The 26515-nt window shown below is 49.8% G+C and overlaps 1 protein-coding gene across 7 annotated transcripts in view; it reads right to left on the bottom strand.

Annotated features, from left to right (window-relative positions):
- Window positions 1-26515, bottom strand: part of ltbp1 (latent transforming growth factor beta binding protein 1) — a 533746-nt gene that overhangs the window by 331174 nt on the left and 176057 nt on the right. For all 7 annotated transcript variants that reach the window (XM_072512266.1, XM_072512285.1, XM_072512304.1 and 4 more), the window contains one exon: window positions 4927-5004. In XM_072512266.1, the coding sequence (XP_072368367.1) occupies window positions 4927-5004 (78 nt within the window). The remainder of the gene's footprint in view (window positions 1-4926; window positions 5005-26515) is intronic.

The following is a 26515-nucleotide window of genomic DNA, read 5'->3' as shown; positions in this document are numbered from 1 at the left end:
GTGCCCCGGCCAATGAAGGCAAGCATGCCGTATGCCTTCTTGACTACCTTCTCCACCTGTGTTGCCCCTTTCAATGACCTGTGGACCTGTACTCCTAGATCTCTTTGACTTTCAATACTCTTGAGGGTTCTACCATTCACTGTATATTCCCTACCTGCATTAGACCTTCCAAAATGGGTCGAAACTGTACCACTTTCAGAGAGCCAGCATGAGGCACAATGTCAGCAGAACAACCTGCCTCTGTGCTGCAGCTATTACAGTCAAAACAAAGAAGCTATTAAAAGAATAGTGTCCTATCAAAATTCATGAGCATCCTCCCGCACGTCTCCAGGTTCACTGAAACCAGGTCTACATTTACATCCCAGCATGGCCTTGTAGCCAGGAATGATAGCTACAGGGTTCGTGGGGGATGCTGCTGGAGTCTTGCGGATGTTAAATGCTGCGCTTTGTGCTAAACCTTTCAAATTCATACTTGTCTCATCATTGCTGCAGCTTGTTCCTCTCAATAAGACTGGCTCAGCTCACTGAGGTTCACAATCCTGACTGCGAGGTGGTAATAAGGCGATTGTTCCCATTGCTGCAATTTTGAATCTCTAAACCTTTTCTTGACGTATTCGCTTGGGGCAAGTCGCCCATCGATCCGAACATTAATGTGTTATTAACGGTCTCAAATCACATTTTAGAGGGGAAAGTAAAGCAAGGCGAAAATCTCTGCTGTTCATCTGAACACAGATATTTTTGTGTTTGTGGAGAACACAGGAATGAGATCTTATTTTGAGGAAATACCTAATTGTCCACGGTCTGGTTATTAGTCGGTTTAAGCCCTTTTAATTAAAAGATCATGCTCGCAGACTTAGCCAAACTAGGGCACAGCCAGCATTTGAACTCTCCGTTAGTGTATAGTGGTGAGATACAGTCTCAGACAAACAGCAGATGGATTTTGTTCGAGAGCCAGCTCTGTGTTCTGCTCGACAGGCGATTGACAAAATGTTCACACATACTGAGGGGGCGCCACTCCACATCAGGCGCGGCTAACCAGGAGAATCTCCCGCTCTTACTGCCAAACATTGTCGCGTTGGAAGGATTTGCAGGTTGACACACCCCAATTGGGGGGAGGTTCAGCCGGCATTCACTGTGGACGAATGTAAATGGCGACCCTGGGGGAAAATCCCGCGTGACTGGGGTAACAAGAATCTGAGACCCTCCCCGTCCATCACCAGTGAGGCAGCGAGGTGCCGGCCCTCATTAAACACATTTAAATGTATTTAAACGTCGAGTCCTGGTGTGGGAGTCGAACCCGGAGCTCCTGGCTCAGAGGCAGCAACGCTATCCACTGCGCCACAAGCCCAGCCAGAGGTTCAAGGAAGTCTTTACACTTTTAAGGGCAGATTTGTGCGACATTTGCTTCACTTCAATATATTATAAATGCAGCGTGAATGTAGAATGAGGCCATGTGTGTCACCAGAACACAACATTGTATTTGCAGCACAGAATTAGGCCATTCGGCCCAACAGCCCCATGCCAGAGGGAATTAATTTCATTCTGAAGTCCGTTCAGCCGCATCACCATTTTGTTTCAGGCAAAAACATGAGAACAGGAGAAATTGGAACTGGAATAGGATATGGATATCCAATGCTCCCAGCCGCACCCGCACCCCCCCCCCCAACCCCCCACCTCCCCCTCATCCCCAACTCTGGTTTTCCCCCATTTATGACCTCCCCCATTCATGACCCTCCCATGCTGTACCTGCCTTGGGAAAGTTTGATGGGACAGTGTCAAGGGAGCTTTACTCATTATCTAACCCATGTTGTACCTGCCCTGGGAACATTTTGATCGGTCAATGTAGAGGGAGCTTTACTCAATATCCAACCCATGCAGTACCTGGGGATATCTGACACCACATCGCCAAAGGAGCTTTACTTGGTATCTACTTTTGTGGGTTTTTACTTTTCCACAAAATAATCGGAGGAGACTCAAGGCACAGAATGATTATTCATTAGCCAACGCACAGGGGGAGCACAACCTCAGTGAAAGGCCTCCAGAACTGACTCCACACAACATAAGAAATCAGGTAACATTTATACAGTGCTGGTTACGTAGGCAAGAATACTTTTGTTACATCTGATCATATCTGCTTTAAATTTTATATTAAACAAGTTACATACATGCACCCAGGCAGAGTGTGTGTTATCTACCTTTATTTACTCTTCATCTTTCTAAAGATTCCTCCCTAACCTCCCTGCTTAGTGACAGACCCGATAGATGTGGTCCTTGGGTCGAATTTGGAAAACATGGGGCGGAATTCTCCGACCCCCTGCCGGGTCGGAGAATCACCGGGGGGGGGGGGGGGGGGGTGGCCGGCGTGAATCCCGCCCCGCCGCTCTGACGCCGGCTGCCAAATTCTCCGGTGCCGGTTTTTTGGCAGGGGCGGGGATCACGCTGCGCCGGGCGGGGGCCGTTGGCAGTGGCCCCCGATGGGCTGAGCGGCTGCCCATTTTCGGACAGTCCCGCCGGCGTGGATCAGAACAGTTCCGGCGGGACTTGGCTCTGAGGGCGGCCTGCGTAGTCCTCGGAGGGGCGCAGGGAGATCCGGTGTCGGGGGGGTGGGGCACGGTGGCCTGGCCCGTGATCGGGGCCCACCGATCTGCGGGCGGGCCTGTGTTGTGGGGGCACTCTTTCCCTCCGCGCCGGCCTGTGTAAAGCTCCGCCATGGCCAGCGCGGAGAAGAAACTCCCTGCCCATGCGCAGGAAACATGCCAGCGGTTCTGGGAACAAGCTGGCGCTCCTGCGCATGCGCCAACTCGCGCCGGCCGACGGAGGCCCTCCTGCGTCGGCTGGCGAGGCGCCAACCACTCCAGTGCCGGCCTAGCCTTAGGATTCCGCACCTTCAGGGCAGCCCGACGCCAGAGTGGTTCACGCCACTCTTTGGCGCCGGTACAGCCCGCTCGTCGGATACCGAAGAATCCTGGCCATGTTGTGAACCTTTGACCCGACTACTTATAGATTGTGTCTTAAGAACAAGCTGTTACGGTCACTGAAAACTGGTTTAACTGTAACATGTTGCTTGACCATTATGCTGACTGCTGCAGATGGTGCCACATCAGCTTGCAGCTGACATCTTTGTAAAATTGTCCTTTATTGCTTTGGTATACTGTACTACACTATACTGTATAAATTCAAAATCCCAAAGAATAATTGTTGATTTCCCGAAGAGTAAACCCTAACCATTTGTCTCCCCGCAACACTAGCCCCGTGACGCTGTACCTATCCTGGGAATGTTTGATGGAACAATGTAGAGGAAGCTTCACCCTGTATCGACCTGGTCAATTGGATGTGTGAATATTACAATATTTTCTGTCCTTTTTGATTTTTCAGTATCTCTATAGTGCCAGTATTTGTTTATATTTTCTTTCAGCAAAGAGAACACAGATGTATGGCTTCTGAAGTGACTGATCAGTGGTTACATTTCTGGTTCCTGTTACCTGGAGTGCCTGCTGGGAACAGCATGTATTTAGGGCCAGTGTTCATTTGATGCATCACTCCATCAATGGGGCTGGGGAGGTGCAATACCACTTCAAATGACATATGTTCCACGTGTTTCACCCATATGCTTATCATAAGCATTTTATCGTGCTGAAGGAGGCCATTCAGTCCATGTACCAATGCCAACTCTCTAAAAGAACTATCCATTTACTTCCCTCCTACTTGTCCTTCAAATATTTACCCATCCCCCTTTTTAAAGTGATGCCAAATCATGTGGGTGTATCTGGTAGGACATTTCACATTGTAACCCATGAAAGAAATGTTAATATTTCCGTTCATTCTTTTGATGACTTTAAATTTATTACCTCAGCCCAACAACCAAAGAAAATAATTTTTCATGGTTGACCTTAATACAATGGGCAGCACGGTAGCATTGTGGCTACCACAATTGCTTCACAGCTCCAGGGTCCCAGGTTCGATTCCCGGCTTGGGTCACTGTCTGCGGAGTCTGCACATCCTCCCCGTGTGTGCGTGGGTTTCCTCCGGGTGCTCTGGTTTCCTCCCACAGTCCAAAGATGTGCAGGTTAGGTGGATTGGCCGTGATAAATTGCCCTTAGTGTCCAAAATTGCCCTTAGTGTTGGGTGGGGTTACTGGGTTATGGGGATCGGGTGGAGGTGTTGATCTTGGGTAGGGTGCTCTTTGCCTCATTCACTAAAGCTCAACTCTTCTAAAATATGGTAAGATGTCTCACAACACCAGGTTAAAGTCCAACAGGTTTATTTCGAATCACTAGCTTTCGGAGCGTGGCTCCTTCCTCAGGTGAATTCACCTGCGCTCCGAAAGCTAGTGATCCGAAACAAACCTGTTGGACTTTAACCTGGTGTTGCAAGACTTCTTACTGTGCTCACCCCAATCCAACGTCGGCATCTCCACATCACTTCTAAAATATGTCATTTAATTTGACTGCAGTCATGCTTACCTTTGAGTATGTATTTTAGAGGGGAAAGGAAATCTTTACACAATACATTGTCTGCCATGTAATGTACTCGGTTGCATAGTTACACGTGGGATAATTAATGAAAGGGAAGTCTTTTGGGGAGATGTTTAGTACAAGACGAAGTCAACTATTAAACAGACTCCGCTTTCAAAATCTAAATTCAATCCAGGTTTGGGTTTGCCCTGTGTAGTTATTATTTGAAAGAAACATTGCATAATATCAAGCGAATCGCCTGGTTTCTAAGCAGCAGCAGCACCTCTGCAGTGTGACAGACATGTGGGAGACATCGTCTGAAGACAGACCGGCTCTCATGTCTCTTCAGTATTTTCGCTTCAGTTGAAAGCGACAGTCTCCAAGGTAAAACAAGCCTTCAAAACGAAATTTACTGCTTACATAAGGCATAAGCTGCGAAACCTGTTAACTGGAAAGCCCTCAACACACTTACCCTGACAATGCGTGGCATTAACCTGCTTGTAACCCAGGGGACACTCCACCATTTGGCCATTTCCTCGAATCGGGAAAGCTGCAATTGAAACGGAATCAAATCATGAACAATCGACCGTTACCAGTGCCAATCTATTAAAAGACAGATTGAGAAAAAAATAGATTCTGTGCAAATAAAACATCACCAAAACAGCACAAACGCCAGAACTGCAAACACTTCAAACCAGAGAGACCGTTAGTCTTTGGCGTCATACATAGGTATAATTCCCTACCTGAATCGTCAACAAATAACAACCATTCTCATTCTCAAGTGCCTGCATTAAATAAGCTGCTGCTTACCCGGCAACCACTTTAATATGGATGTGCGTGGGACTGTCTCCGTGCAGCTTCAGATCGACTGTTCAATGTGAGTGACTCAGAAAATCTTGCTAACTAATTAGACAGCACGGTAGCGGCTCACAAATTAATACAGTTGCTCTGAGTGAAAGTTGCCCAAGGGCCATCCTATTTCTGTATTTTCTTTCTGCTGTTACTTATTATTTATTATTGGAAGATGCATAGCCCATGGATAATTATTCAATTGTTTCTACACTGGATTAATAGATGCCGACGTCTGGTGAGGTTGTGAAAGCGAAACAAAGTGTTGAGGTGAATGACAGCATTATTCGAGTAGAAATAGCTGGAGAGCTAAAAGCAAATGGAATCATCCAGCGTACAATCCTGAGGCTGGCAATCTTCACACTATTAATAAACCATAGAGGCATCAAAAACCATGGAAGGTTAGAATTTCCCCAGAGTTCGCCTAATCTTCTATCATAACCAGAGTGACGATCCCAGAGAATCTCAGCGCGCAAAGATAGGTGTCCCCCCCCTCCCCCGGCTGTGGTATTATCATAAATGTAAGAACCGCAAAGGTTAATGAAATGTCTAGATCAGCCACTAGAAGTGGCTAGAATTACAAGTATATAAGACATCGATGCTAAGCCTTTTGGGGAGAGAAGTGAAGGATTTAGTGAGAGTACAGACAGAAGGAAAGACAGTGTGAGTGAAAACAGATCATAGTTTATAATAGTGTAGAGATTAGTTGTAGATGAGTGTTGATTGTATGTTAATTATCAACTATTATTTAGGAGTACGCGTCAAATCCAAATTAGTAGTGTTGATAAATTTGTAACTTTGTTCAAGTTAAAGCTATTTTGTGGTCTTTGTGAACACTACGCCAACCATCCTGAATTTAGTAATGCAAAGATCCACCCCCCCTCCCCAACCATTTCTCCAGATTTTCCGCCAAAGGTAAGGTAACAGATTGGGGAATTCCTCATGGAAATTCCAGACAGGGTACAAGTTCACCAATACTTCCACATTTTTGAGGAGGTCTAATTTTGTGGCAAGGTGTAGTAATTGCAATGATTGGCGATCACCATTCGGCTAACGAACAATGACGGGTTTATTCACAAACAAACAAGAGCACCAATAATCAACGTCTTCATTCTCAGCACCCAGATCACAAGTGGCTGCAAAAGTCCCGCGCTCTGCTCCAAGACCCCATGCTCGTTCCCCAATGGCTGAACAGGTCACATGACACTTCTGATATGAGGGGTGAGCTACTCCGGAAAGCGAGGTGTTAAAGCAAAGAGACAACACTGAGAATAACACACGTCAGCACTAGAAATGACAAGTATGGTCCCAAATGGACGTTGTACCATTAAAGAAGGTGAGGGAGGACAAACGCCTAGTTTCACTGGTTGCTACACACAGAGCATCATTACAATGCAATGCAACAGCTGAAAGATCAAATGAAGTGTTGGGAAATATAACTGAACCAACTCAACATAAATACAAGGCACGCATACTTGCAGCCTCGAAGACACTAGCCTCGAAATTCAGGAGTGCCCACTTTAGACGGCTATAGAGGACACTTAACGCATGAAAAACAGACACTATGGGCTGGATTCTTCCGCCATGCCCGCCGCAAGATTGCCACGGGTGGATCGCGGGTCATGTAAAGGTCCATCGACCTCGGGCTGGGAATTTCCGATTGCCGGGCGGGCTCGGCCGAAGAATCCCGCCATACGTATCCCTACTTCATGCTTATTTCCATCGGCACACTCAAAAAAAGGTAACTTAAAGGTCTCAGAAAAAGGCAAATACAATGTTGCAGCCTTCAGATTATTGAACAAAGAGAAATTCCTGATGAGTTTAATCGAAATCTCGTAGTGAGAGAATTAAGAGAAGGATGAAATTCGAAATTTTTAAAAGAATGAAAGAGCTCAATATTCTGGCTGGAGAAGATGGCGGTGATTTTGTCGCTGCATTCGCCGTCGATTCCCAGCTTGGGTCACTGTCTGTGCAGAGTCTGCGCGTTCTCCCCGTGTCGGCGTGGGGTTCCTCCGGGTGCTCCGGTTTCCTCACACAGTCCAAAGGTGTGCAGGTTAGGTGGATTGGCCACGCTAAATTGCCCTTAGTGTCCAACAAGGTTAGGTGGGGCTACGGGGATAGGGTGGCGGTGTGGGATGTTCTTTACATGGTTCGGTGCAGACTCGATGGGACGAATGGCCTCTTTCTGCACTGTAAATTCTATGTCTATGACTGTGTCTATGTCTTTTCATATGTCTGTGGGAAACTTGCTCTTTGACAATGTAAAACACATTGTTCCAGCCATTGACGGACATGACAAACCAACGTGTGAAGCAAGAGGAGCAGATGAAGAACTTACACTGTGTTCCTTTTACAATCTCGGAAAGTTGACCTTTCAACTTTCTGGAGGGCCTTCCGTGGGTCACAGGGTGCCTGATCAGGAGGATATCCCCTGGACTGAATCACACGGAGTCGATAAACCGATGAGCACTTCACTGCCCCATCACCCCTGCTTTCCTCCTGATTCTATGGCCCTCTCTCCACCTCCCAGCCCTCCCAAGGGCCAGATTAACATCCACCCATGCTTTCAATATTCAATACAGGTATGTTAACAGTTGTTACTAATATTGGACATAATTTCAAACTAATAATTTCAAACACACTATGGTATTGTACAATGAGGTTTCCAGCCAATGTCATTGGTTCTTACAGAACAAAGCACAGATGTCTTCGCTAAAGTCTCACTTACTTCTGAAGTTCCCACCATTGCTACTTGCTTACTTAAAGGGTACATACACAGGATCTTTCTTTCACCACTAAAGACCTCATTTCCTAGCTCTGGAAACAACCCCCAAAGTGCACTATGATGAGAGGCATGTCATAGGAATGACTGTTGTATTCGGTACCCTTGTTTGACAGGAGCCATCAAGAAGATGTATTCTGTCAAAAGCTCTACCACACCTGAGATTAAGGGCGAGATTTATTGTTTTCCCTACGGCATGTTTCTCAATGACGGGAGGTGGCCCACCATTGGGCGGCAGGGGATAGAAGCATACATAGAAACATACATGGAAAATAAAAACAGGCGTAGGCCATTCTGCCCTTCGAGCCTGCTCCTCCATTCACTACGATCATGGCTGATCGCCAAATTCAGTACCCTGATCCCGCCTTCTTCTGGACCTTCTGGTCCCATTGCTGTCAAGGGATTTCCCATCGAATCTACCCCATGCTGCCAGGAAACCCATGGTGGGGCTTGGCGGCGGACAGCCGGAAGATCTCGCCCAAAGAATTGGTAATGCCCAATATTCCCAGGTCAACTTTCCGAGATTGTAAAAGGAACACAGTATAAGTTCTTCATCTGCTCCTCTTGCTTCACACGTTGGTTTGTCATGTCCGTCAATGGCTGGAACAATGTGTCAAAGAGCAAGTTTCCCAAATTGGCTGCTACTTCTGATTTTGTCAGCCTGTCTTCCTAATATGAAACATAAAGTGTGCTGGAACAGTAATCATAACCACATCTCATAATGAGCAATTAGTGCAGCATAGCCAACTAAACTGCCTGCACCTCAAACTATACAAAACAGTAGATAAAGAGAAAAATAAAACATTATATCAAGAGAATAATGATTGGCTAGGAGTGATTGTTGAATTGGATGATCTAGATGATGCTCTGAGTAAAAGACCAAGCACTTTGTAACTCTAAATTTTGGGTTTGGATTTAAGTCTTGAAATCATTCTTTTGTATCTACTGATATTTATTATATTTCAAATTTAAAATCAAAACTACATAATTCAATATTAATGAACTTTCCATGGCAAGAAACAATGAGTCAAAGGATAAATATTTATCCGTATTGAATTCTTGAATTTACAGTGCAGAAGGAGGTCTTTCGGCCAATCGAGTCTGCAACCGGCCCTTGGAAAGAGCACCCCACTTAAGCCCACACCTCCACCCTATCCCCGTAACCCAGTAATCCCACCTAAACGTTTTGGACACAAAGGGCAATTTATCATGACCATCTAACCTACACATCTTTCGACTGTGGGAGGAAACCGGAGCACCCGGAGGAAACCCCCGCAGACATGGGGAGAATGTGGAGACTCCGCACAGACAGTGACCACAAGCGGGGAATCGGACCTGGGACCCTGGAGCTGTGAAGCAACTGTGCTAACCACTGTGCTACCGTGCCGCCCTACCGTCAACTCATTAGGCTCCAACAGTAATTATCTTTTACCATTCCAGCAGAGACAGAATTAGAACTTCCCCCCCACCCCTGGTCTCGGCATCCACTCCAACCCCCACCCCACCTCCTTCTCCCCAACCTGGTACCTTGGTCCTGCCCCACCCCCACTTTCTCCCTCAGAAAGGCTCCATCTCTCTTTGCAGACCTCTTGGAGAAACATCTGTCTTTCCCTGCCTTTGTCCCTTAGTCCTTCCCCAACTCCTTCCCCTCCCCCTCCTTCCCCCCCCCCCCCCCCCCACTCCACCCAGCGTCAGTTGCTCCCCAATCTGGAACAGTGAGGAGTTCATTTTGTTCCACTTTATTTGGCAGCCGGTGAGCTGAGGGTTCAGTAAACTTGGAACTATAGAAGGTTACATCCGTCCACCATTTTTCCCGAGGGAGCGCACAGTGCGGGCGGAAAGGTTGCTGCCATTATACTTGATCTAGCCTGTAACAGAGAACAAGCTGGACATAGCACAATGGCAGCAACTTGGAAAAACCTGCCTGCTAAAAAGAAATCTTGGCAGTCTCTCTGGCTGCTCTCACTGCTTGGGGTTAGTGGAATCAATGGCTGGCCAGCAGCATTTTCGACTGCCCAACACATCAATAGAGTATTTGTTCATCTCATTGACAGCTTACATCAGTTTGCTGGCTCAATGCACAGCCCTTGCAGCCCAGTAACCAACCCAAGAATTTAAGGGCTCCTTGAGCAGAGGGCTCTTTGCGGCACCAATTTCCTGTTGTTTCAAGGTTTGGCTGTTGCCTGTCGTATGAAAAGAGAAGACTTGCATTTATATAGTGCCTTTCACATCATCCAGGCATCCCAAAGGGCTTTGCAGCTAATGAAGTACCTCTGAAATGGCATCACTGTTGTGCTACAGGAAACACAGCGGCCAACATGCGCACAACAAGTTGTACTCTTACTCGGGTCAGGACTATGGTCCAACAAACCCATCCCAAAGAAGCTCATCGGCTCTTTAACGTCAGAATGTTTAACACAATTATGATTCAAATTATGCTTCGGGAGAGCACTGGTTGTATAACTGACTGGAAATTAAGATGGTCACATTCAGAGAGTGCCTGAGATAAAGAGCCCTTCGTAAAATATGGAAACAAAAGCCACCAGGGAAAAGAGCTGGAGGTTGACCAAGAGAAAGTGGACACAGCACAAAGTCTGCTTGCAAGAAAAGAAAACTGCAGGCGAATGTCCAAGACTGAATTGGATGGTGTTACCTGATTCCTGTCTGCAGCCACTCAACAAGAATGCCAGAAACACTGGCTCCATCCCTTTTGCTGTCACTTAGAACCTATAGTCATCACTTTTAACCCCCCCCCCCCCCCCCCACCCAACACATACACAATATACACATACCCCCCCACACACACACATACACCTCCCACACACACATACACCCCCCGACACACACATACACAACCCCACCCCACATACATACAGTGTGTTTACCATAGAACAGTACAGCACAGAACAGGCCCTTCGGCCCTCAATGTTGTGCCGAGCATTGTCCAAAACCAAGATCAAGCTATCCCACTCCCTGTCATTCTGGTGTGCTCCATGTGCCTATCCAATAACTGCTTGAAGGTTCCTAAAGTGTCCGACTCCACTATCACAGCAGGCAGGCCATTCCACACCCTAACCACTCTCTGAGTAAAGAACCTACCTCGGACATCCCTCCTATATCTCCCACCCTGAACCTTATAGTTATGCCCCCTTGTAACAGCTACATCCACCTGAGGAAATAGTCGCTGAACGTCCACTCTATCTATCCCCCTCATCATCTTATAAACCTCTATTAAGTCGCCTCTCAGAGGCACCTCACATTGGCCACCGGCGGGATCTTTCGGTCCGGCCGATGTCTGTGACATTTTTGCGTGTGGATCGCCCACCTTGCCGCTGGGGACTCTGCTACCAGGGTTTGACTTTGGCGCAACCACAAGATCCCACTGGCGCGAATAGCCAGAAAATTCAGGGCTATGTCTTTGACCGAGCCTTTGATCATCTGACCCAACATCTCCTCACATGCCTCGTGTCACACTTTTACAATGCTCCTGTGGTGAACCCCACTTTGGAGAGTCTCATTATGTTTAAAGGCGCTACATGAATACAAGTTGCTGTTGGGGGGGTGGGGGGGGGGGGTGGTTGAATTATATTTTTTTAAATGCTCTGTTAAAAAGTGTAACCGAAGGCATTGCGTTTTCATTCATCTTGCCAAAACTCAAGTAATATATTAATCCGACCTGCGTGTGATCCTTTCTTAAAGAGATTGTTCAACCTACGCAAAATTCTTTTGTGCAGCAATGAAAAATTAACGTTAACTCCATTACATTTTGATTGCTACATCTCAGTTTGAGAGAAAGATGAAAGGGTTTCAACAGCACTTGCGTGAAAAGTCAGAATAACATAACGGTTTCTTAAAAGCATGCACTAATTATGTTGTCATGGCGACCTTCCGACAAACAATCGCTTGCCACACTATTCTGCCGCTGAATTGCTAAAATTATACATGGAAACAGCGCCTTCCTCCTTTGGAAACAATTCCCAGATCCCTTCAAAAAGGCAAAGCATCTCCCAGTCATAAAAATAGATTTCACAGGTCATCAACAGAAAGGGGGCAATGGGTGAAAAAGGAGGATGAATGAAGGGTGGAATTCGGTTTATACTCTAAGCAGGGTGACAGTGGCAGGCTGTGATGTGCAGGTGAAATTCGGGCCCACCCTCCAGACAACAATTGCCCATTCGAAGCTGCAACAATGAGCAGGCGGCAAAGACGTAAAACACCGCAGCTGCTAGACACCGGAGATAAAAGCAGAAAGAGCAGGAACTGCTCAGCGGATCTGGCAGCATCTGGAGAGAGAGAAACAGAGCTCAATATTTCAGGTCTGTGACTTTTTGTCGGGACTGAAAAATCTTCAACTGACTGGTCACCGGCCTGTTAACTCTGGGCGCGGTTCAGCGGACAAATGTTAAAGACCGCTTTGGGGCGTGTTTAATGGGGTGTTTCTTGGCGGTTGCAGCTCCGAGAATCACCCCACTGTTCATCGGGACATTGCTGGATTTTCTTAGCCTCGGGGAGTTTCTCCAAGCGAAGACCGCACTTCAGCTGAGTTCCTGCTGACGATCCGAGACGGCCAGCAGAAACAGCTGCTGGCAGATCGGGCTGCCAATTTGACGGGTAGCCCCGATCTTACCCCACCCCCACTTTCAGGCTCCCGCGCTTTATCAACACCCCACCCCTGCACCACCACCCCCAACTTCCTGAGGCCCCTGGGAACACCCCCTCACATCCCCCCAGGAATGGTTGTTGCAGGTGCCGGGGTTTACGTATTTCAGTAAGCACAAGGAAGGTGGTAAAAGAGGGGGAGGGGTAGCATTGTTAGTCAAGGACAGTATTACGGTGGCAGAAAGGACGTTTGATGAGGACTCGTCTACTGAGGTAGTATGGGCTGAGGTTAGAAACAGGAAAGGAGAGGTCACCCTGTTAGGGGTTTTCTATAGGCCTCCGAAGTCCCAGAGATGTAGAGGAAAGGATTGCAAAGATGATTCTGGATAGGAGCGAAAGCAACAGGGTAGTTGTTATGGGGGACTTTAACTTTCCAAATATTGACTGGAAACACTATAGTTCGAGTACTATAGATGGGTCCGTTTTTGTCCAATGTGTGCAGGAGGGTTTCCTGACACAGTATGTAGATAGGCCAACGAGAGGCGAGGCCAAATTAGATTTGGTACTGGGTAATGAACCAGGACAGGTGTTAGATTTGGAGGTAGGTGAGCACTTTGGTGATACTGACCACAATTCGATGACGTTTACTTTAGTGATGGAAAGGGATAGGTATATACCGCAGGGCAAGAGTTATATCTGGGGGAAAGGCAATTATGATGCGATGAGGCAAAGCAGGATGCATCGGATGAAGAGGAAAACTGCAGGGGATGGGCACAATGGAAACGTGGAGCTTGTTCAAGGAACAGCTACTGCGTGTCCTTGATAAGTATGTACCTGTCATGCAGGGAGGAAGTGGTCGAGGGAGGGAACCGTGGTTTACTAAAGCAGTTGAAACACTTGTCAAGAGGAAGAAGGAGGCTTATGTAAAGATGAGACATGAAGGTTCAGTTAGGGCACTCGAGAGTTACAAGTTAGCTAGGAAGGACCTAAAGAGAGAGCTAAGAAGAGCCAGGAGGGGACATGAGAAGTCTTTGGCAGGTAGGATCAAGGATAACCCTAAAGCTTTCTATAGATATGTCAGGAATAAAAGAATGACTAGGGTAAGAGTAGGGCCAGTCAAGGACAGGAGTGGGAAGTTGTGCTTGGAGTCCGAGGAGATAGGAGAGGTGCTAAATGAATATTTTTCGTCAGTATTCACACAGGAAAAAGACAATGTTGTCGAGGAGAATACTGAGATTCAGGCTACTAGACTAGAAGGGCTTGAGGTTCATAAGGAGGAGGTGTTAGCAATTCTGGAAAGTGTGAAAATAGATAAGTCCCCTGGGCCGGATGGGATTTATCCTATGATTCTCTGGGAAGCTACGGAGGAGATTGCTGACCCTTTGGCTTTGATCTTTAAGTCATCTTTGTCTTCTGGAATAGTGCCAGAAGACTGGAGGATAGCAAATGTTGTCCCGTTGTTCAAGAAGGGGAGTAGAGACAACCCCGGTAACTATAGACCAGTGAGCCTTACTTCTGTTGTGGGCAAAATCTTAGAAAGGTTGATAAGAGATAGGATGTATAATCATCTGGAAAGGAATAATTTGATTAGAGATAGTCAACACGGTTTTGTGAAGGGTAGGTCGTGCCTCACAAACCTTATTGAGTTCTTTGAGAAGGTGACCAAACAGGTGGATGAGGGTAAAGCAGTTGATGTGGTGAATATGGATTTCAGTAAAGCCTTTAATAAGGTTCCCCACGGTAGGCTACTGCAGAAAATACGGAGGCATGGGATTCAGGGTGATTTGGCAGTTTGGATCAGAAATTGGCTAGCTGGAAGAAGACAAAGGGTGGTGGTTGATGGGAAATGTTCAGACTGGAGACCAGTTACTAGTGGTGTACCACAAGGATCTGTTTTGGGGTCACTGCTGTTGTCATTTTTATAAATGACCTGGAGGAGGGCGTAGAAGGATGGATGAGTAAATTTGCAGATGACACTAAAGTCGGTGGAGTTGTGGACAGTGCGGACGGATGTTACAAGTTACAGAGGGACATAGATAAGCTGCAGCGCTGGGCTGAGAGGTGGCAAATGGAGTTTAATGCAGAAAAGTGTGAGGTGATTCATTTTGGAAGGAATAACAGGAAGACAGAGTACTGGGCTAATGGTAAGATTCTTGGCAGTGTGGATGAGCAGAGAGATCTCGGTGTCCATATATACAGATCCCTGAAAGTTGCCACCCAGGTTGAGAGGGTTGTTCAGAAGGCGTACGGTGTGTTAGCTTTTATTGGTAGAGGGATTGAGTTTCGGAGCCATGAGGTCATGTTGCAGCTGTACAAAACTCTGCTGCGGCCGTATTTGGAGTATTGCGTGCAATTCTGGTCGCCGCATTATAGGAAGGATGTGGAAGCATTGGAAAGCAAAGGAGATTTACCAAAATGTTGCCTGGTATGGAGGGAAGATCTTATGAGGAAAGGCTGAGGGAGTTGAGGCTGTTTTTGTTAGAGAGAAGAAGGTTAAGAGGTGACTTAATTGAGGCATACAAGATGATCAGAGGATTGGTTAAGGTGGACAGTGAGAGCCTTTTTCCTCGGATGGTGATGTCTAGCACGAGGGGACATACCTTTAAATTGAGGGGAGATAGATATAAGATGGATGTCAGAGGTAGGTTCTTTACTCAGAGAGTAGTAAGGGCGTGGAATGCCCTGCCTGCAACAGTAGTGGACTCGCCAACACTAAGGGCATTCAAATGGTCATTGGATAGACATATGGACGATAAGGGAATAGTGTAGATGGGCTTTAGAGTGGTTTCACAGGTCGGCGCAACATCGAGGGCCGAAGAGCCTGTACTGCGCTGTAATATTCTATGTTCTATGGGCAACCCCCCCCCCAGGCCCAAACCCTGGCAGTGTCAACCTGCAACTGGGCACCCTGGTACTGGCACCCTGGCAGTGCCCCTGACACCTTAGCAGTGCCACATGGGCACCCTGGAAGAACCAGGCCGGCAGTGCCAAGGTACCCATGTGCCAGGGGGCGTGGCAACGTACAACCCTGCCCTGTCCCATATTACCTGGGGGTCTCTAATGGCCTGCGAGACCCCTCCCCGAGGTGCCATTACACCTGGTTCACGTTTGTGTGAACCAGTACTAAACGGCGCCGTGCCGAGGTCTCGAAGGCGCGGCCATTGGGTCCTGGGCGCCGGGTGAATCAAGCATCCGGGAGTTTAAATAGACAGATCCAAATCGCACCGGGTGGAGCGAGTCGGGTGACTCACGATCGGCTCGGCACTCGATGCGGAGCCTGATGTGGGCCTTTGTACGATTCACCCACTGTGCCTGGGTCCGCACCGGGCGCAATGGGATCACTGAATCACAACCTCTGTTTCTCTCTCCACAGATGCTGTCATTCCTACCCAGTATTTCCAGCATTTTCCCTTTTCTGTTTATAATTTGGGTTTATTTTCTGTCCTGTGTACCGCAGAGTATTCGGCTTCTGTATTTTAGGTCACTTTATCAGTGAATGTTGCTTCCCTAAGTTCTCACGACTGACCCTGGTATCTAGGCACTTTGCCGATAGCAACCAAGGACAATGAACAGAAAATCGTTCTGGCAATCGTCTTAGTCACTGAAGCTAGCCTGTAACTCAAGGGGACCTGTTTCAAAGGGACTGCTGCCAAACTTCATGTCCACCCCCACCAGCTCCAGAAATTTCCAAGATGGTTTGGAGAGGTGGACACCTCAGGGGAGTGTCAACTCTGATTGGCTTCACTTATGTCCACACACCATCAGGGATCACACAGATATTCAGTCACTCAACTTCCTTTTTGGCTGGCGTGCAAAATAGGCACCCTCAATTCTTCAAACGGGGAAAAAAACTACAGTTGAAACACACGATAAATTTGTCAGCAGAAACCCAAACAGTGAAGGCGTACTGTGAAATTTTTGCAATTCCCTCCTTCGTCAATACTGACTGTAGGTGAGATCTGGTATGAAAACTTGGAGAAATATTCGAAAAATCATTCACACAAATTTTCCAGGATTTCTGAGACTCTTCCCCCAGCGTTAAAATGGAGGAGCAGAAATGTAGCCGGGAAATTCACCTTTGCGAATATGATGAGACGGCCGATAGGGGCTGTCTGCTTTCCCTTAAGGAAGTTCCCAAGAGGTTTAATGGACTGTCTGGGCCCTTCTGAACCTTGACTGGATTTAGTTTGCGGATGCTGTAGAGCCTAAGACGCGTGAAGCTGCCCTACCAGGGGCTGGTCTCCGACCTTACAAACAGCTGGTTTGTAATGCAGAACAAGACCAGCAGCACGGGTTCAATTCCCGTACAGGCCTCCCCGAGCAGGCGCCGGAATGTGGCGACTAGGAGCTTTTCACAGTAACTTCATTGTAGCCCACTTGTGACAATAAGCAATTATTATTATTATTATCTATCAGCGGTGGCGTCACAACTCCCTGACCTGGTTCAAGAATTTCTGGTCCACCTTCATGTAGGGGACGGCCAATGTACTGATGTAAAAGTGCCGGCATAACTATTGAATATTGTGCATTCGGCATTCATCAGAAAATGTAGGATTGCGGGCATTTTTAAGCGGCAGTGAATTCTGGAGTCTAGTGCTGGCACTGGATTTGATGGATTGGAAGCCATTTACATTGGAAGCTCCAATTACATTCAAGTAAACAAGCAGGCAAGGTTGTCCTGCTTTTCATTCTGTGGGTGAACATAAATCAGACAGTAGACAGGAAATGTCAGCTTCCTCTCCCACAGTCTGCGAGTCTGCAGCTGAACTGTAGGATGGATTATGATTCAGCTAGTGTGGGCTGCAGGCAGGGATCTGGCTGCAGCTAGTGTGGGCTGCAGGCAGGGATCTGTCTGCAGCTAGTGTGGGCTGCAGGCAGGGATCTGTCTGCAGCTAGTGTGGGCTGCAGGCAGGGATCTGGCTGCAGCTAGTACGGGCTGTAGGCAAGGATCTGTCTGCAGCTAGTGTGGGCTGTGATGCACGATCAATTGAACAAAGACTAGAGTTGGATACAACTGAGGCTTTATTGCTCTAAGATGTGTGGCCTCCCACAGCAGCTGACGAAATGGCTGCTGAATGGAGGACACGCATATTTATACTCCGCCTACTGGGCGGAGCCAGCAGGCAGGGACTACTGGCGAACCTGTAATACAGGTCCTACCGTACATCACTTAATAAAAGTGTAACAGTGGTTTACCACATTCACCCCCTGTTAAAATTGAGTCCGGCGGGGGTGGTGGAGAACTATATACAGCAATGAATCTATATTTACAGTATTTGAGCAGAAAGAAAAATGTCTTTTGAAGTCCGGCAGACCAGTTAGAGATTTAACCGATCTGGTGCCTTGATGTTCCGCTGGGAGCGACGTAGTGGTGGCGGCGATGTCGATGCTGGCCTGATGTTTGGTGACTCCGGGAGCGTGCCGAAATCCTCTTCATCCTCGGGCATGGGCACGGGAAGGACGGATGGTCCTGGTGGGGTTAATGCTGGGAGCGCCGGGGGAGGGGAGGGTTGCGCCGGACCGGAGGGGTGTGTGTGTGCGTGGAACCTGCTGGTGTAGGTCCCTGAGGGAGACAGTATCCTGGCGGCCGTCGGGGTACGCCATGTAGGCATACTGGGGGTTTGCATGGAGCAATTGCACCGTCTCCACCAACGGGTCCGCCTTGTGGAGTCGGACGTGGCTACGGAGCAGGACTGGTCCTGGAGCTGCGAGCCAAGTCGGGAGCGACACCCCGGATGTGGACTTCCTGGGGAAGGCAAAAAGACATTCATGGGGTGTGTTGTTAGTGGCGGTGCACAGCAGTGACCGAATGGAGTGGAGTGCATGAGGGAGGACCTCCTGCCAGCGAGAGGCTGGGAAGTTCCTGGACCGTAGGGCCAGTTGGACGGCCCTCCATACCTTCCCGTTCTCCCTCTCTACCTGCCCGTTTCCCCGGGCGTTTAGCCGGTCGTCCTGCTGGAGGTGATACCCCTGCTGAGCAGGAACTGAAGCAGCTCATCACTCATGAATGAGGATCCCCTGTCACTGTGGATGTAGGCGGGGAAACCTAACAGAGCGAAGATAGTGTTTAGGGCTTTGATGACGGTGGCAGACGTCATATCAGGGCATGGGATGGCGAAGGGGAATCTGGAGTACTTATCGACCACACTGAGAATATACGTGTTTCGGTCGGTGGAGGGGAGGGGCCCTTTGAAATCCACACTGAGGCGTTCAAAGGGGCGGGAGGCCTTCACCAGGCACGCACAGTCCGGCCGGTAGAAGTGCGGCTTGCACTCCGCACAGACCTGGCAGTCCCTGGTGATTGTCCGTACTTCCTCGACGGAGTAGGGCAGATTGCGAGCCTTGACAAAATGGTACAACCGTGTGACTCCCGGGTGACAAAGGCTGTCGTGCAGGGCCCGGAGTCGGTCTACTTGTGCGCTGGCACATGTACCTCGGGATTGGGCGTCTGGGGGCTCGTTGAGTTTGCCAGGGCGATACTTAATCTCGTAATTATAGGTGGAGAGCTCAATCCTCCACCGCAAGATTTTATCATTTTTGATCTTGCCCCGCTGTGTGTTATTGAACATGAAGGCTACCGACCGTTGGTCAGTGAGGAGGTGAATCTCCTGCCGGCCAGGTAATGCCTCCAATGCCGCACAGCCTCAACAATAGCTTGGGCCTCTTTTTCGACGGATGAATGCTGAATTTCTGAGGCATGAAGTGTGCGGGAGAAGAATGCCACGGGTCTGCTTGACTGATTGAGGGTGGCGGCTGGGGCGACGCCCGATGCGTCGCTCTCTACTTGAAAGGGCAGTGTCTCGTCTACTGCGTGCATCCCGGCCTTGGTGATATCGGCTCTGATACGGGCGAAGGCCTGTTGTGCCTCGGAAACCAGGGGAAAGTGTGTGGACTGGGTGAGTGGGCGGGCCTTGTCCGCATAGTTTGGGACCCACTGGGTGTAGTATGAGAAGAACCCCAGGCAGCGTTTGAGGGCCTTGGGGCAGTGGGGGAGGGGAAGCTCCATGAGGGGGCGCATGCAGTCGGGATCGGGCCCCAGAACTCCATTCTGGACCACATAGCCGAGTACGGCTAAGCGGGTCGTGCTAAACACGCACTTCTCCTTGTTGTAGGTGAGGTTGAGGAGAGTGGTGGTGTGGAGAAATTTGGCAAAATTGGCATCGTGGTCCTGCTGGTCATGGCCGCAGATGGTGACGTTATCTAGGTACGGGAAGGTGGCCCGCAAACCGTACCGGTCGCCCATTCGGTCCAACTCCCTTTGGAAGACGGAGACCCCGTTAGTGATGCCGAAGGGAACCCTGAGGAAGTGATAGAGACAACCGTCCGCCTCGAAAGCAGTGTATGGATGGTCTGATTTACGAATGGGGAGCTGGTGGTAGGCGGATTTGAGGTCTACCGTGGAGAAGACCCGGTACTGTGCAATCTGATTGACCTTATCAGATATGCGTGGGAGCGGGTACGCGTGGAGCTGCGTGTACCGATTGATAGTCTGGCTGTAGTCCACGACCATTCTGTGTTTCTCCCCAGTTTTAACGACTACCAGGCTCTCCAGGGGCTGTTGCTGGCCTCGATGATGCCTTCCCAAAGCAGCCGCTGGACCTCGGACCTGATGAAGGTCCTGTCCTGGGTGCTGTACCGTCTGATCCTGGTGGCGACGGGTTTGCAATCCGGGGTTAGATTTGCAAAGAGAGAAGGCGGATCGACCTTTAGGGTCGCGAGGCTGCACACAGTGAGGGGTGGTAGGGGCCCGCCAGATTTGAGGGTTAGGCTCTGGAGATTGCACTGGAAGTCCAGGCCTAGCAGTAGAGCAGCGCAGAGGATAGGGAGGACGTAGAGGCGGATGCCGTTGAATTCTACGCCCTGGACCGTGAGTGTGACCGTGCAGAACCCCCGGATCGCGATGGAATGGGATCCGGAGGCCAGTAAGATTCTTTGGTTGGTGGGGTGTACCGTGAGGGAGCAGCGCCTTACCGTATCCAGGTGTATGAAGCTTTCGGTGCTCCCGGGGTCCAGCAGGAAGGAGGTCACGTGGCCGTTGATTTTCACGTTGGTCGATGCGGTGGCCAGGTTGTGCGGAGGAGACTGGTCCATCGTCACTGAGGCGAGTCGTGGTCGGTCGTCACTGGCGTCGGATGATGGGGAGCCTGGGGGGCCCAGGAATGCTGTCGGTGTCCATGCCCCGTGGGGGAGACAAGATGGCGGTGCCTGAAGATCCTGCGGGGACAAAATGGCGGTGCCCATGGGCCTCACATTGCGGGGGTTGGACAAGGTGGCGGCGCCCATGGGCCGCACGTGGACTGAGGGGGATAAGATGGCGGCGCCCACTGGCCGCGCGTGGTCCAGAGAGATGACGATGGCGGCGCCCATTGTGTGTAGGCTAGGGGGGTGTGGGCGATAGCCTGGCACACCTTTAGGTGCCCCTTTTTGCCGCAAGCCTTACAAAGGGTTGCACGGTCCGGGCAGCGTTGGCGAGGGTGTTTCTGCTGGCTGCAGAAGTAACATCAGGGACCTCAGGGGTGCGCGAGCTGGCGTGTGGCGCAGGTGTACTGGCTGGGTAAGGCCCCCGCTGGGGCGGCCGTCTGTGGGGTCCACGATGGGTAGGAGGGTTGGGCCGTGCGGCTGGGGGTGTCGGCCTGACTGTTGCGCGAGGCGACCGTCATAGAGAGCGCTAGCTTCTCTGTCTCAGCTAGATCGAGCGTGGCCCCTTCTAACAGTCTTTGGCATATGAGTTCCGACCCAATTCCCGTAACGAACGCGTCCCGCATAAGGAGGTTCGAATGTTCAGTGACTGTAACGGCCTGACAGTCACAGTCCCAGACGAGTAGGATTAGGGCCCACCAGTCTTCTGTGGACTCACCAGGAAGTTGAGAGCGAGTGGCGAGTACGTGCCTGGCGAAGAGCGTGTTCATCTTCTGTGCTATGATGGGGGGATGGAGAGCCATTGCTGCTGGGGGGATGCTCCCGTGGCAGTCGCCATATACCATGCTGATATCATCCCAGCTGGGGTGGGTAGTGGCCCTTAATTGGGTAATACGTTTTCTTTGAGAAGCTCCATGGCATCGGTGTAGTTCGGGGTGTCCTGGATCAGCGGAAACACGTTGGAGCTCAACCTTGAGTACAGGATCTGTACCATCTGACCCTCCAGAACAGGGGTGGTCGCTGAGTTGATGTACGCCTCGAAGCAGGCTTGCCAGTGATTAAAGTCCTTTTTGGCGTCGCTTGATTGTGGATCCAGCTGCAGGCGATCTGGTTTGATACGGAGGTCCATCTTTTAGAAAATCTTAGAGCAATAAATTGAGGCACGATCAATTGAACAAAGACTAGAGTTGGATACAACTGAGGCTTTATTGCTCTAAGATGTGTGGCCTCCCACAGCAGCTGGCGAAATGGCTGCTGAATGGAGGACACGCATATTTATACTCCGCCTACTGGGCGGAGCCAGCAGGCAGGGACTACCGGCGAACCTGCAGTACAGGTCCTACCTTGCATCAGCTAATAAAGGTGTAACAGTGGTTTACCACAGGCTGCAAGCAGGGATCTGGCTGCAGCTAGTGTGGGCTGCAGGCAGGGTTCTGGCTGCAGCTAGTGTGGGCTGTCGGCAGGGATCTGGCTGCAGGTAGTGACACTGCCAGCAATGGTCGCACTGCAGACAGGACATAGTACCAGCCCAGTAGCTCTCTGACCTTATTCTGGTTAAGCGTTGTGCTAGGCGAGGTTAGAATGGCTGGGCGAGAGAGGACAGAAGAGTCTCTCACTTAGTTTTGGAGCTGAATGTCAGCAGCAAGCACACCAGGACTCTCAGGCTGCTGAGTGACATTGCCAATTGGTGGCAGGTTTTGGGCATTCAATATGGGGGTCAAAGTTTACTTGTGCGAAAGACATTGCACCTACTTTTATACATCCTGTCAGAAATTCAGATCGATCGGCTGCAGTAACTAGCAGTAACTGATGGTAGATGTGGTGTTGTTTCCCTCCTCTATTTATAAAGAACACACTCAAGTGACCCTGGGCTGAATTTTTCCAGCCCATTAGGTTGGGAGGCAGGAGGGCTGCTGACATGGCAGGAGGGGAGCCCTGCACCTTCACCGCCCTGGCATATTGCCAGCGCCGGGTACCTCAGCAACACAGCTTCCCACCTGGTGACAAGTTGAGGCAATTTATTACCCAACTAAGGTCCACTACCCACCCCAGCTGGGATGTGATCAGCATGGTGTATTGGAGACTGCCACGGGAGCAGCCCCCCAGCAGCAATGGCTCCCCATCCCCCCGACAATTGCCAAGAAAATGACTTGTCTGCCAGGACACCACGCCACTGTGGCTCCCTCTGCTGGCTGCCTCAGCACCAGCCACTGCCACTGGTAGCACAGCCGACATTACTGAGCTGTCGGTGCTCTGATTGGGGCCAGAAAATCGAGTGGGTGGGCTACAAGCATTAAATTGATACTGCCGCCATAATACCACCTCAGGGTCCACAACAAACCAGAGTGGGGTTGGCTCCCACTTTCAGACCCATAAGTGCATGATGAACGTAGAAATTGATATATATTATATTTTATATCTATTGCAGTAAGGTTTTTAAAAGCCTGGATTATGGTATATATTTACTGCAATAAAATTATTAAAGAACCTATGTTAAGGTATCCAGACTGTGTGACTGCTAAAGCTGTAATTAAAAAGTCGTAAAAGATGTGGTCATGATTGATTCTAACCATTTACTTGTTTACATATGATGGGCTAATGGAACATAGTTTTGATTGCTGTAGATTCCCTGGAGAGTAGGTAATGTATGTGTGATTGTACTTAGTCCTAGCTAAGCAGATCATGTGATATCTCAGTGGGGACAGATAATCTAATTAATGGGAGGAGCCAGGACTGTCTGCAGTTTTACAGTTTTGCCATAGGATTTGAGACAGAAGAATTTGAAGTTTTTTTTATCCTTTGTTTTTAAATGTTCCAATTAAAGGACAATTTAGCGTGGCCAATCCACCTACCCTGCACATCTTTTGGGTTGTGGGGGTGAAACCCAGGAAAACACGGGGAGAATGTGTAAACTCCACATGGACAGTAACCCGGTGCCAGGATCGAACCCGGATCCTCAGCGCCGTAGGCAGCATTGCTAACCACTGTGCCACCCCGGAAGGATTTTAAGTTTAAGAGCAGTTTTGTCAAATGCTGCAAGGTTGAGCAGAAGTGTACTGGTTCTGCTCCTGAAAGGGGTCTCTCCAAATGTCTCTACACAACTATACAAGTTATCTGTTTATTAACTTTATTTTATAAGTGGCATTTGAACTGTATTGGATTGCTTAATTGGAGTTAGTGTGGTGGTGGTGGTGGTGGGGGGGGGGGGGGGGGGGTGGAGAGCAGCTAGAAGGTGGGGCGTGGGCTGCAAGACAGACATGTGGCTGCAGACGCCGCCGTCCAGTGGGAACTTCGTGCCACGGGTCGTATGGGTGCCGCCCAGGCCACTCCCCTAGGTACCCTCTGCCCTAGCCGATCCATCAATGGGACGGGCATGCGCTAGCGCAACTAGTACCATCATCTTGGCTGGGATGAGGGTCGGCATGCGCGAGCTCAACATGGCGTGGCTGCTAGCCCATTAACGGGACCTGAATTGCTCCAGGACTGGCACCATTTACGTCCACATAGAACACCCGCGATTCAGTCCCGGCATCAGCACTTAGGGCGGGATTCTCCCGCACTTGGCACGATGGCCCGATGCTGTCTCCAAGAGCGGCGCAAACCACTCCGGCGTCAGGCCTCCTGGAAGTTGCGGAATCCTCTGCACTTCCGGGGGCTAGGCCGGCGCCGGAGGGGTTGGCGCCGCGCCAACCGGCGCCGAAGAGCCGCCGTGGGCCAGCGAGAGTTGTCGCATGCGCAGAACTGCCGGTTTGTTCTAGCGCAGGCGCAGAACCCACCGGTGTGTTTCCTGCATATGCGCAGGGGGTTTCTTCTCCACGCCGGCCATGGCGGAGCCTTACAGAGGCCTGCTAGGAGAGAAAGAGTGCCCCCACAGCACAGGCCCGCCCGCCGTTCGGTGGGCCCCGATCGCGGGCCAGGCCACCGTGGGGGGCCCCGTAGAGCCGGATCCCCCCGCGCCCCATCGAGGACCTTGCTAGACGGCCAACAATCCAGGTCCCACCGGGATGGACCCTGTCCATTTCATGCCGGTGGGGCTGGCCAGAAACGGGCAGCCGCTTGGCCCATCGGGGCTCGGAGAATTGCCGGGGGTGGCACTGCCAACGGCCCCCGACCGACGCGGCGTGATTGCCGCCCCTGCCCGAAAACCGGCGCCGGAGCATTCGGCAGCCGGCATCGGAGCTGCGGGGCGGCATTCACGCTGCCCCCCCGGGCTTCTCCAACCGTGGGGGGGGGGTCAGAGAATCCCACTCTCAAACGGAGAATTCGCCCCAGTATGTTTAAGTTCTTCCTTGGGCGGGATTCTTCCCTACCCGGCGGGGCGGGCCGTACCGGTGGCGAGGAGTGGCGTGAAGCACTCCGGCATCGGGCAGTCAGGGGCTAGGCTGACGCCGGCGGGGTTGGCGCCACGCCAGCTGGCGCCGAAGGGCCTCCGCTGGCAAGCGCGAGTTGGCGCATGCATGAGAGCCGTGACAAATATTCAAAACGGAACATAAATTAATCTGAGGAGAGGGATTGCAGATTCCTGGTGGTCCATGGACCACACTTTGATAGCCTACTGCCCTATCCCTTCTTAACCTCCTGGTAAAGGAACTAACAGAGTTAGTGGCACAATGGACTGACGATGATATCCATCATGGCTGATGGATATCATTGTCAAAATCTATGATTCGATGCACAGAAAAAAATACCATCATGTAAAATCTTCCACCCCTTGGCTAATCCGGGGGGATTAAATGTTGCAACAAAAAAAAACTACTGCTTTGAATATTCTCATCGCAACTGATCTGCTATTCAGTAAAACTGTAACTTGAAAGGTTACCTACTGTGAAATGTCTTTGTTTTTCCAACAGTTCAGGTTGGCTCGGCGCTGCACGTCATGTTCAGATTATTTTAAGATTTGAAGTGGTAATATAGAAACCACTAATGACCAGCTATCATTTTAACCATTTTAAATCCATTTCATGGTGGCCCACATGAAAGCGCATCATGTGCGATCGTGCATTCCTGGCGGGCATCGTTTGAGGGGATTAACTCAGGAAATAAATATTTTGCTTCTCCTGGTAAGAAAGGGATGATTTAGAAGTGAAAGTGGCTGGATCAGAGTTTTGCTGATGGGATTGTGAGGGCAGGGGTATATGCAGGTATATGCATAGAAACATACTGGGCGGGATTCTCTGATCCTGAGGCTAAGTGTTAATGCCGTTGCGTTTCTCCACGGTGTAGCCACTTAAAATGGCCAACTCCCGATTCAAAATGGCGAACGGCAACGGCTGATGGAAAAGTCAGCCAACAAGACAAAAACCAGCAGCTGCAGGTTGGCTGTGTATTTACCTCTGGAAAGTCCAGACAATATCGATACCAGCAACCATCAGCATAACAAAACAACAGCCATCTGCATACTAATGAACAATCCCCGGGAGCAATATGCAACATTTAGACACAGAAAGCAAAACCAGACTCTTCGGCGCCAGCAGGAGCCTACACAAAAGGAGGTGAACGAGCACCACAAGACCGCCCATCGATCAGGGAACCGCTCCAGCATTGGAGAAAATCGAACCAAGCGATTGGGACAAAGTCCAATCACTTGAGACCAGGTACAGGGTCCTCCTCGAAAGGCGGGATGCCCCTGGGGACAAGAAGAATTGAGCCCCAAGTTCGAATCGTTCTTCTCTTCCTCTCCACCTCTTCGCGC

The sequence above is a fragment of the Scyliorhinus torazame genome, chromosome 1 (assembly GCF_047496885.1).
Source record: "Scyliorhinus torazame isolate Kashiwa2021f chromosome 1, sScyTor2.1, whole genome shotgun sequence".
Classification (NCBI taxonomy): Eukaryota; Metazoa; Chordata; class Chondrichthyes; order Carcharhiniformes; family Scyliorhinidae; genus Scyliorhinus; species Scyliorhinus torazame.
This window is presented reverse-complemented; position numbering and strand designations above follow the sequence as displayed.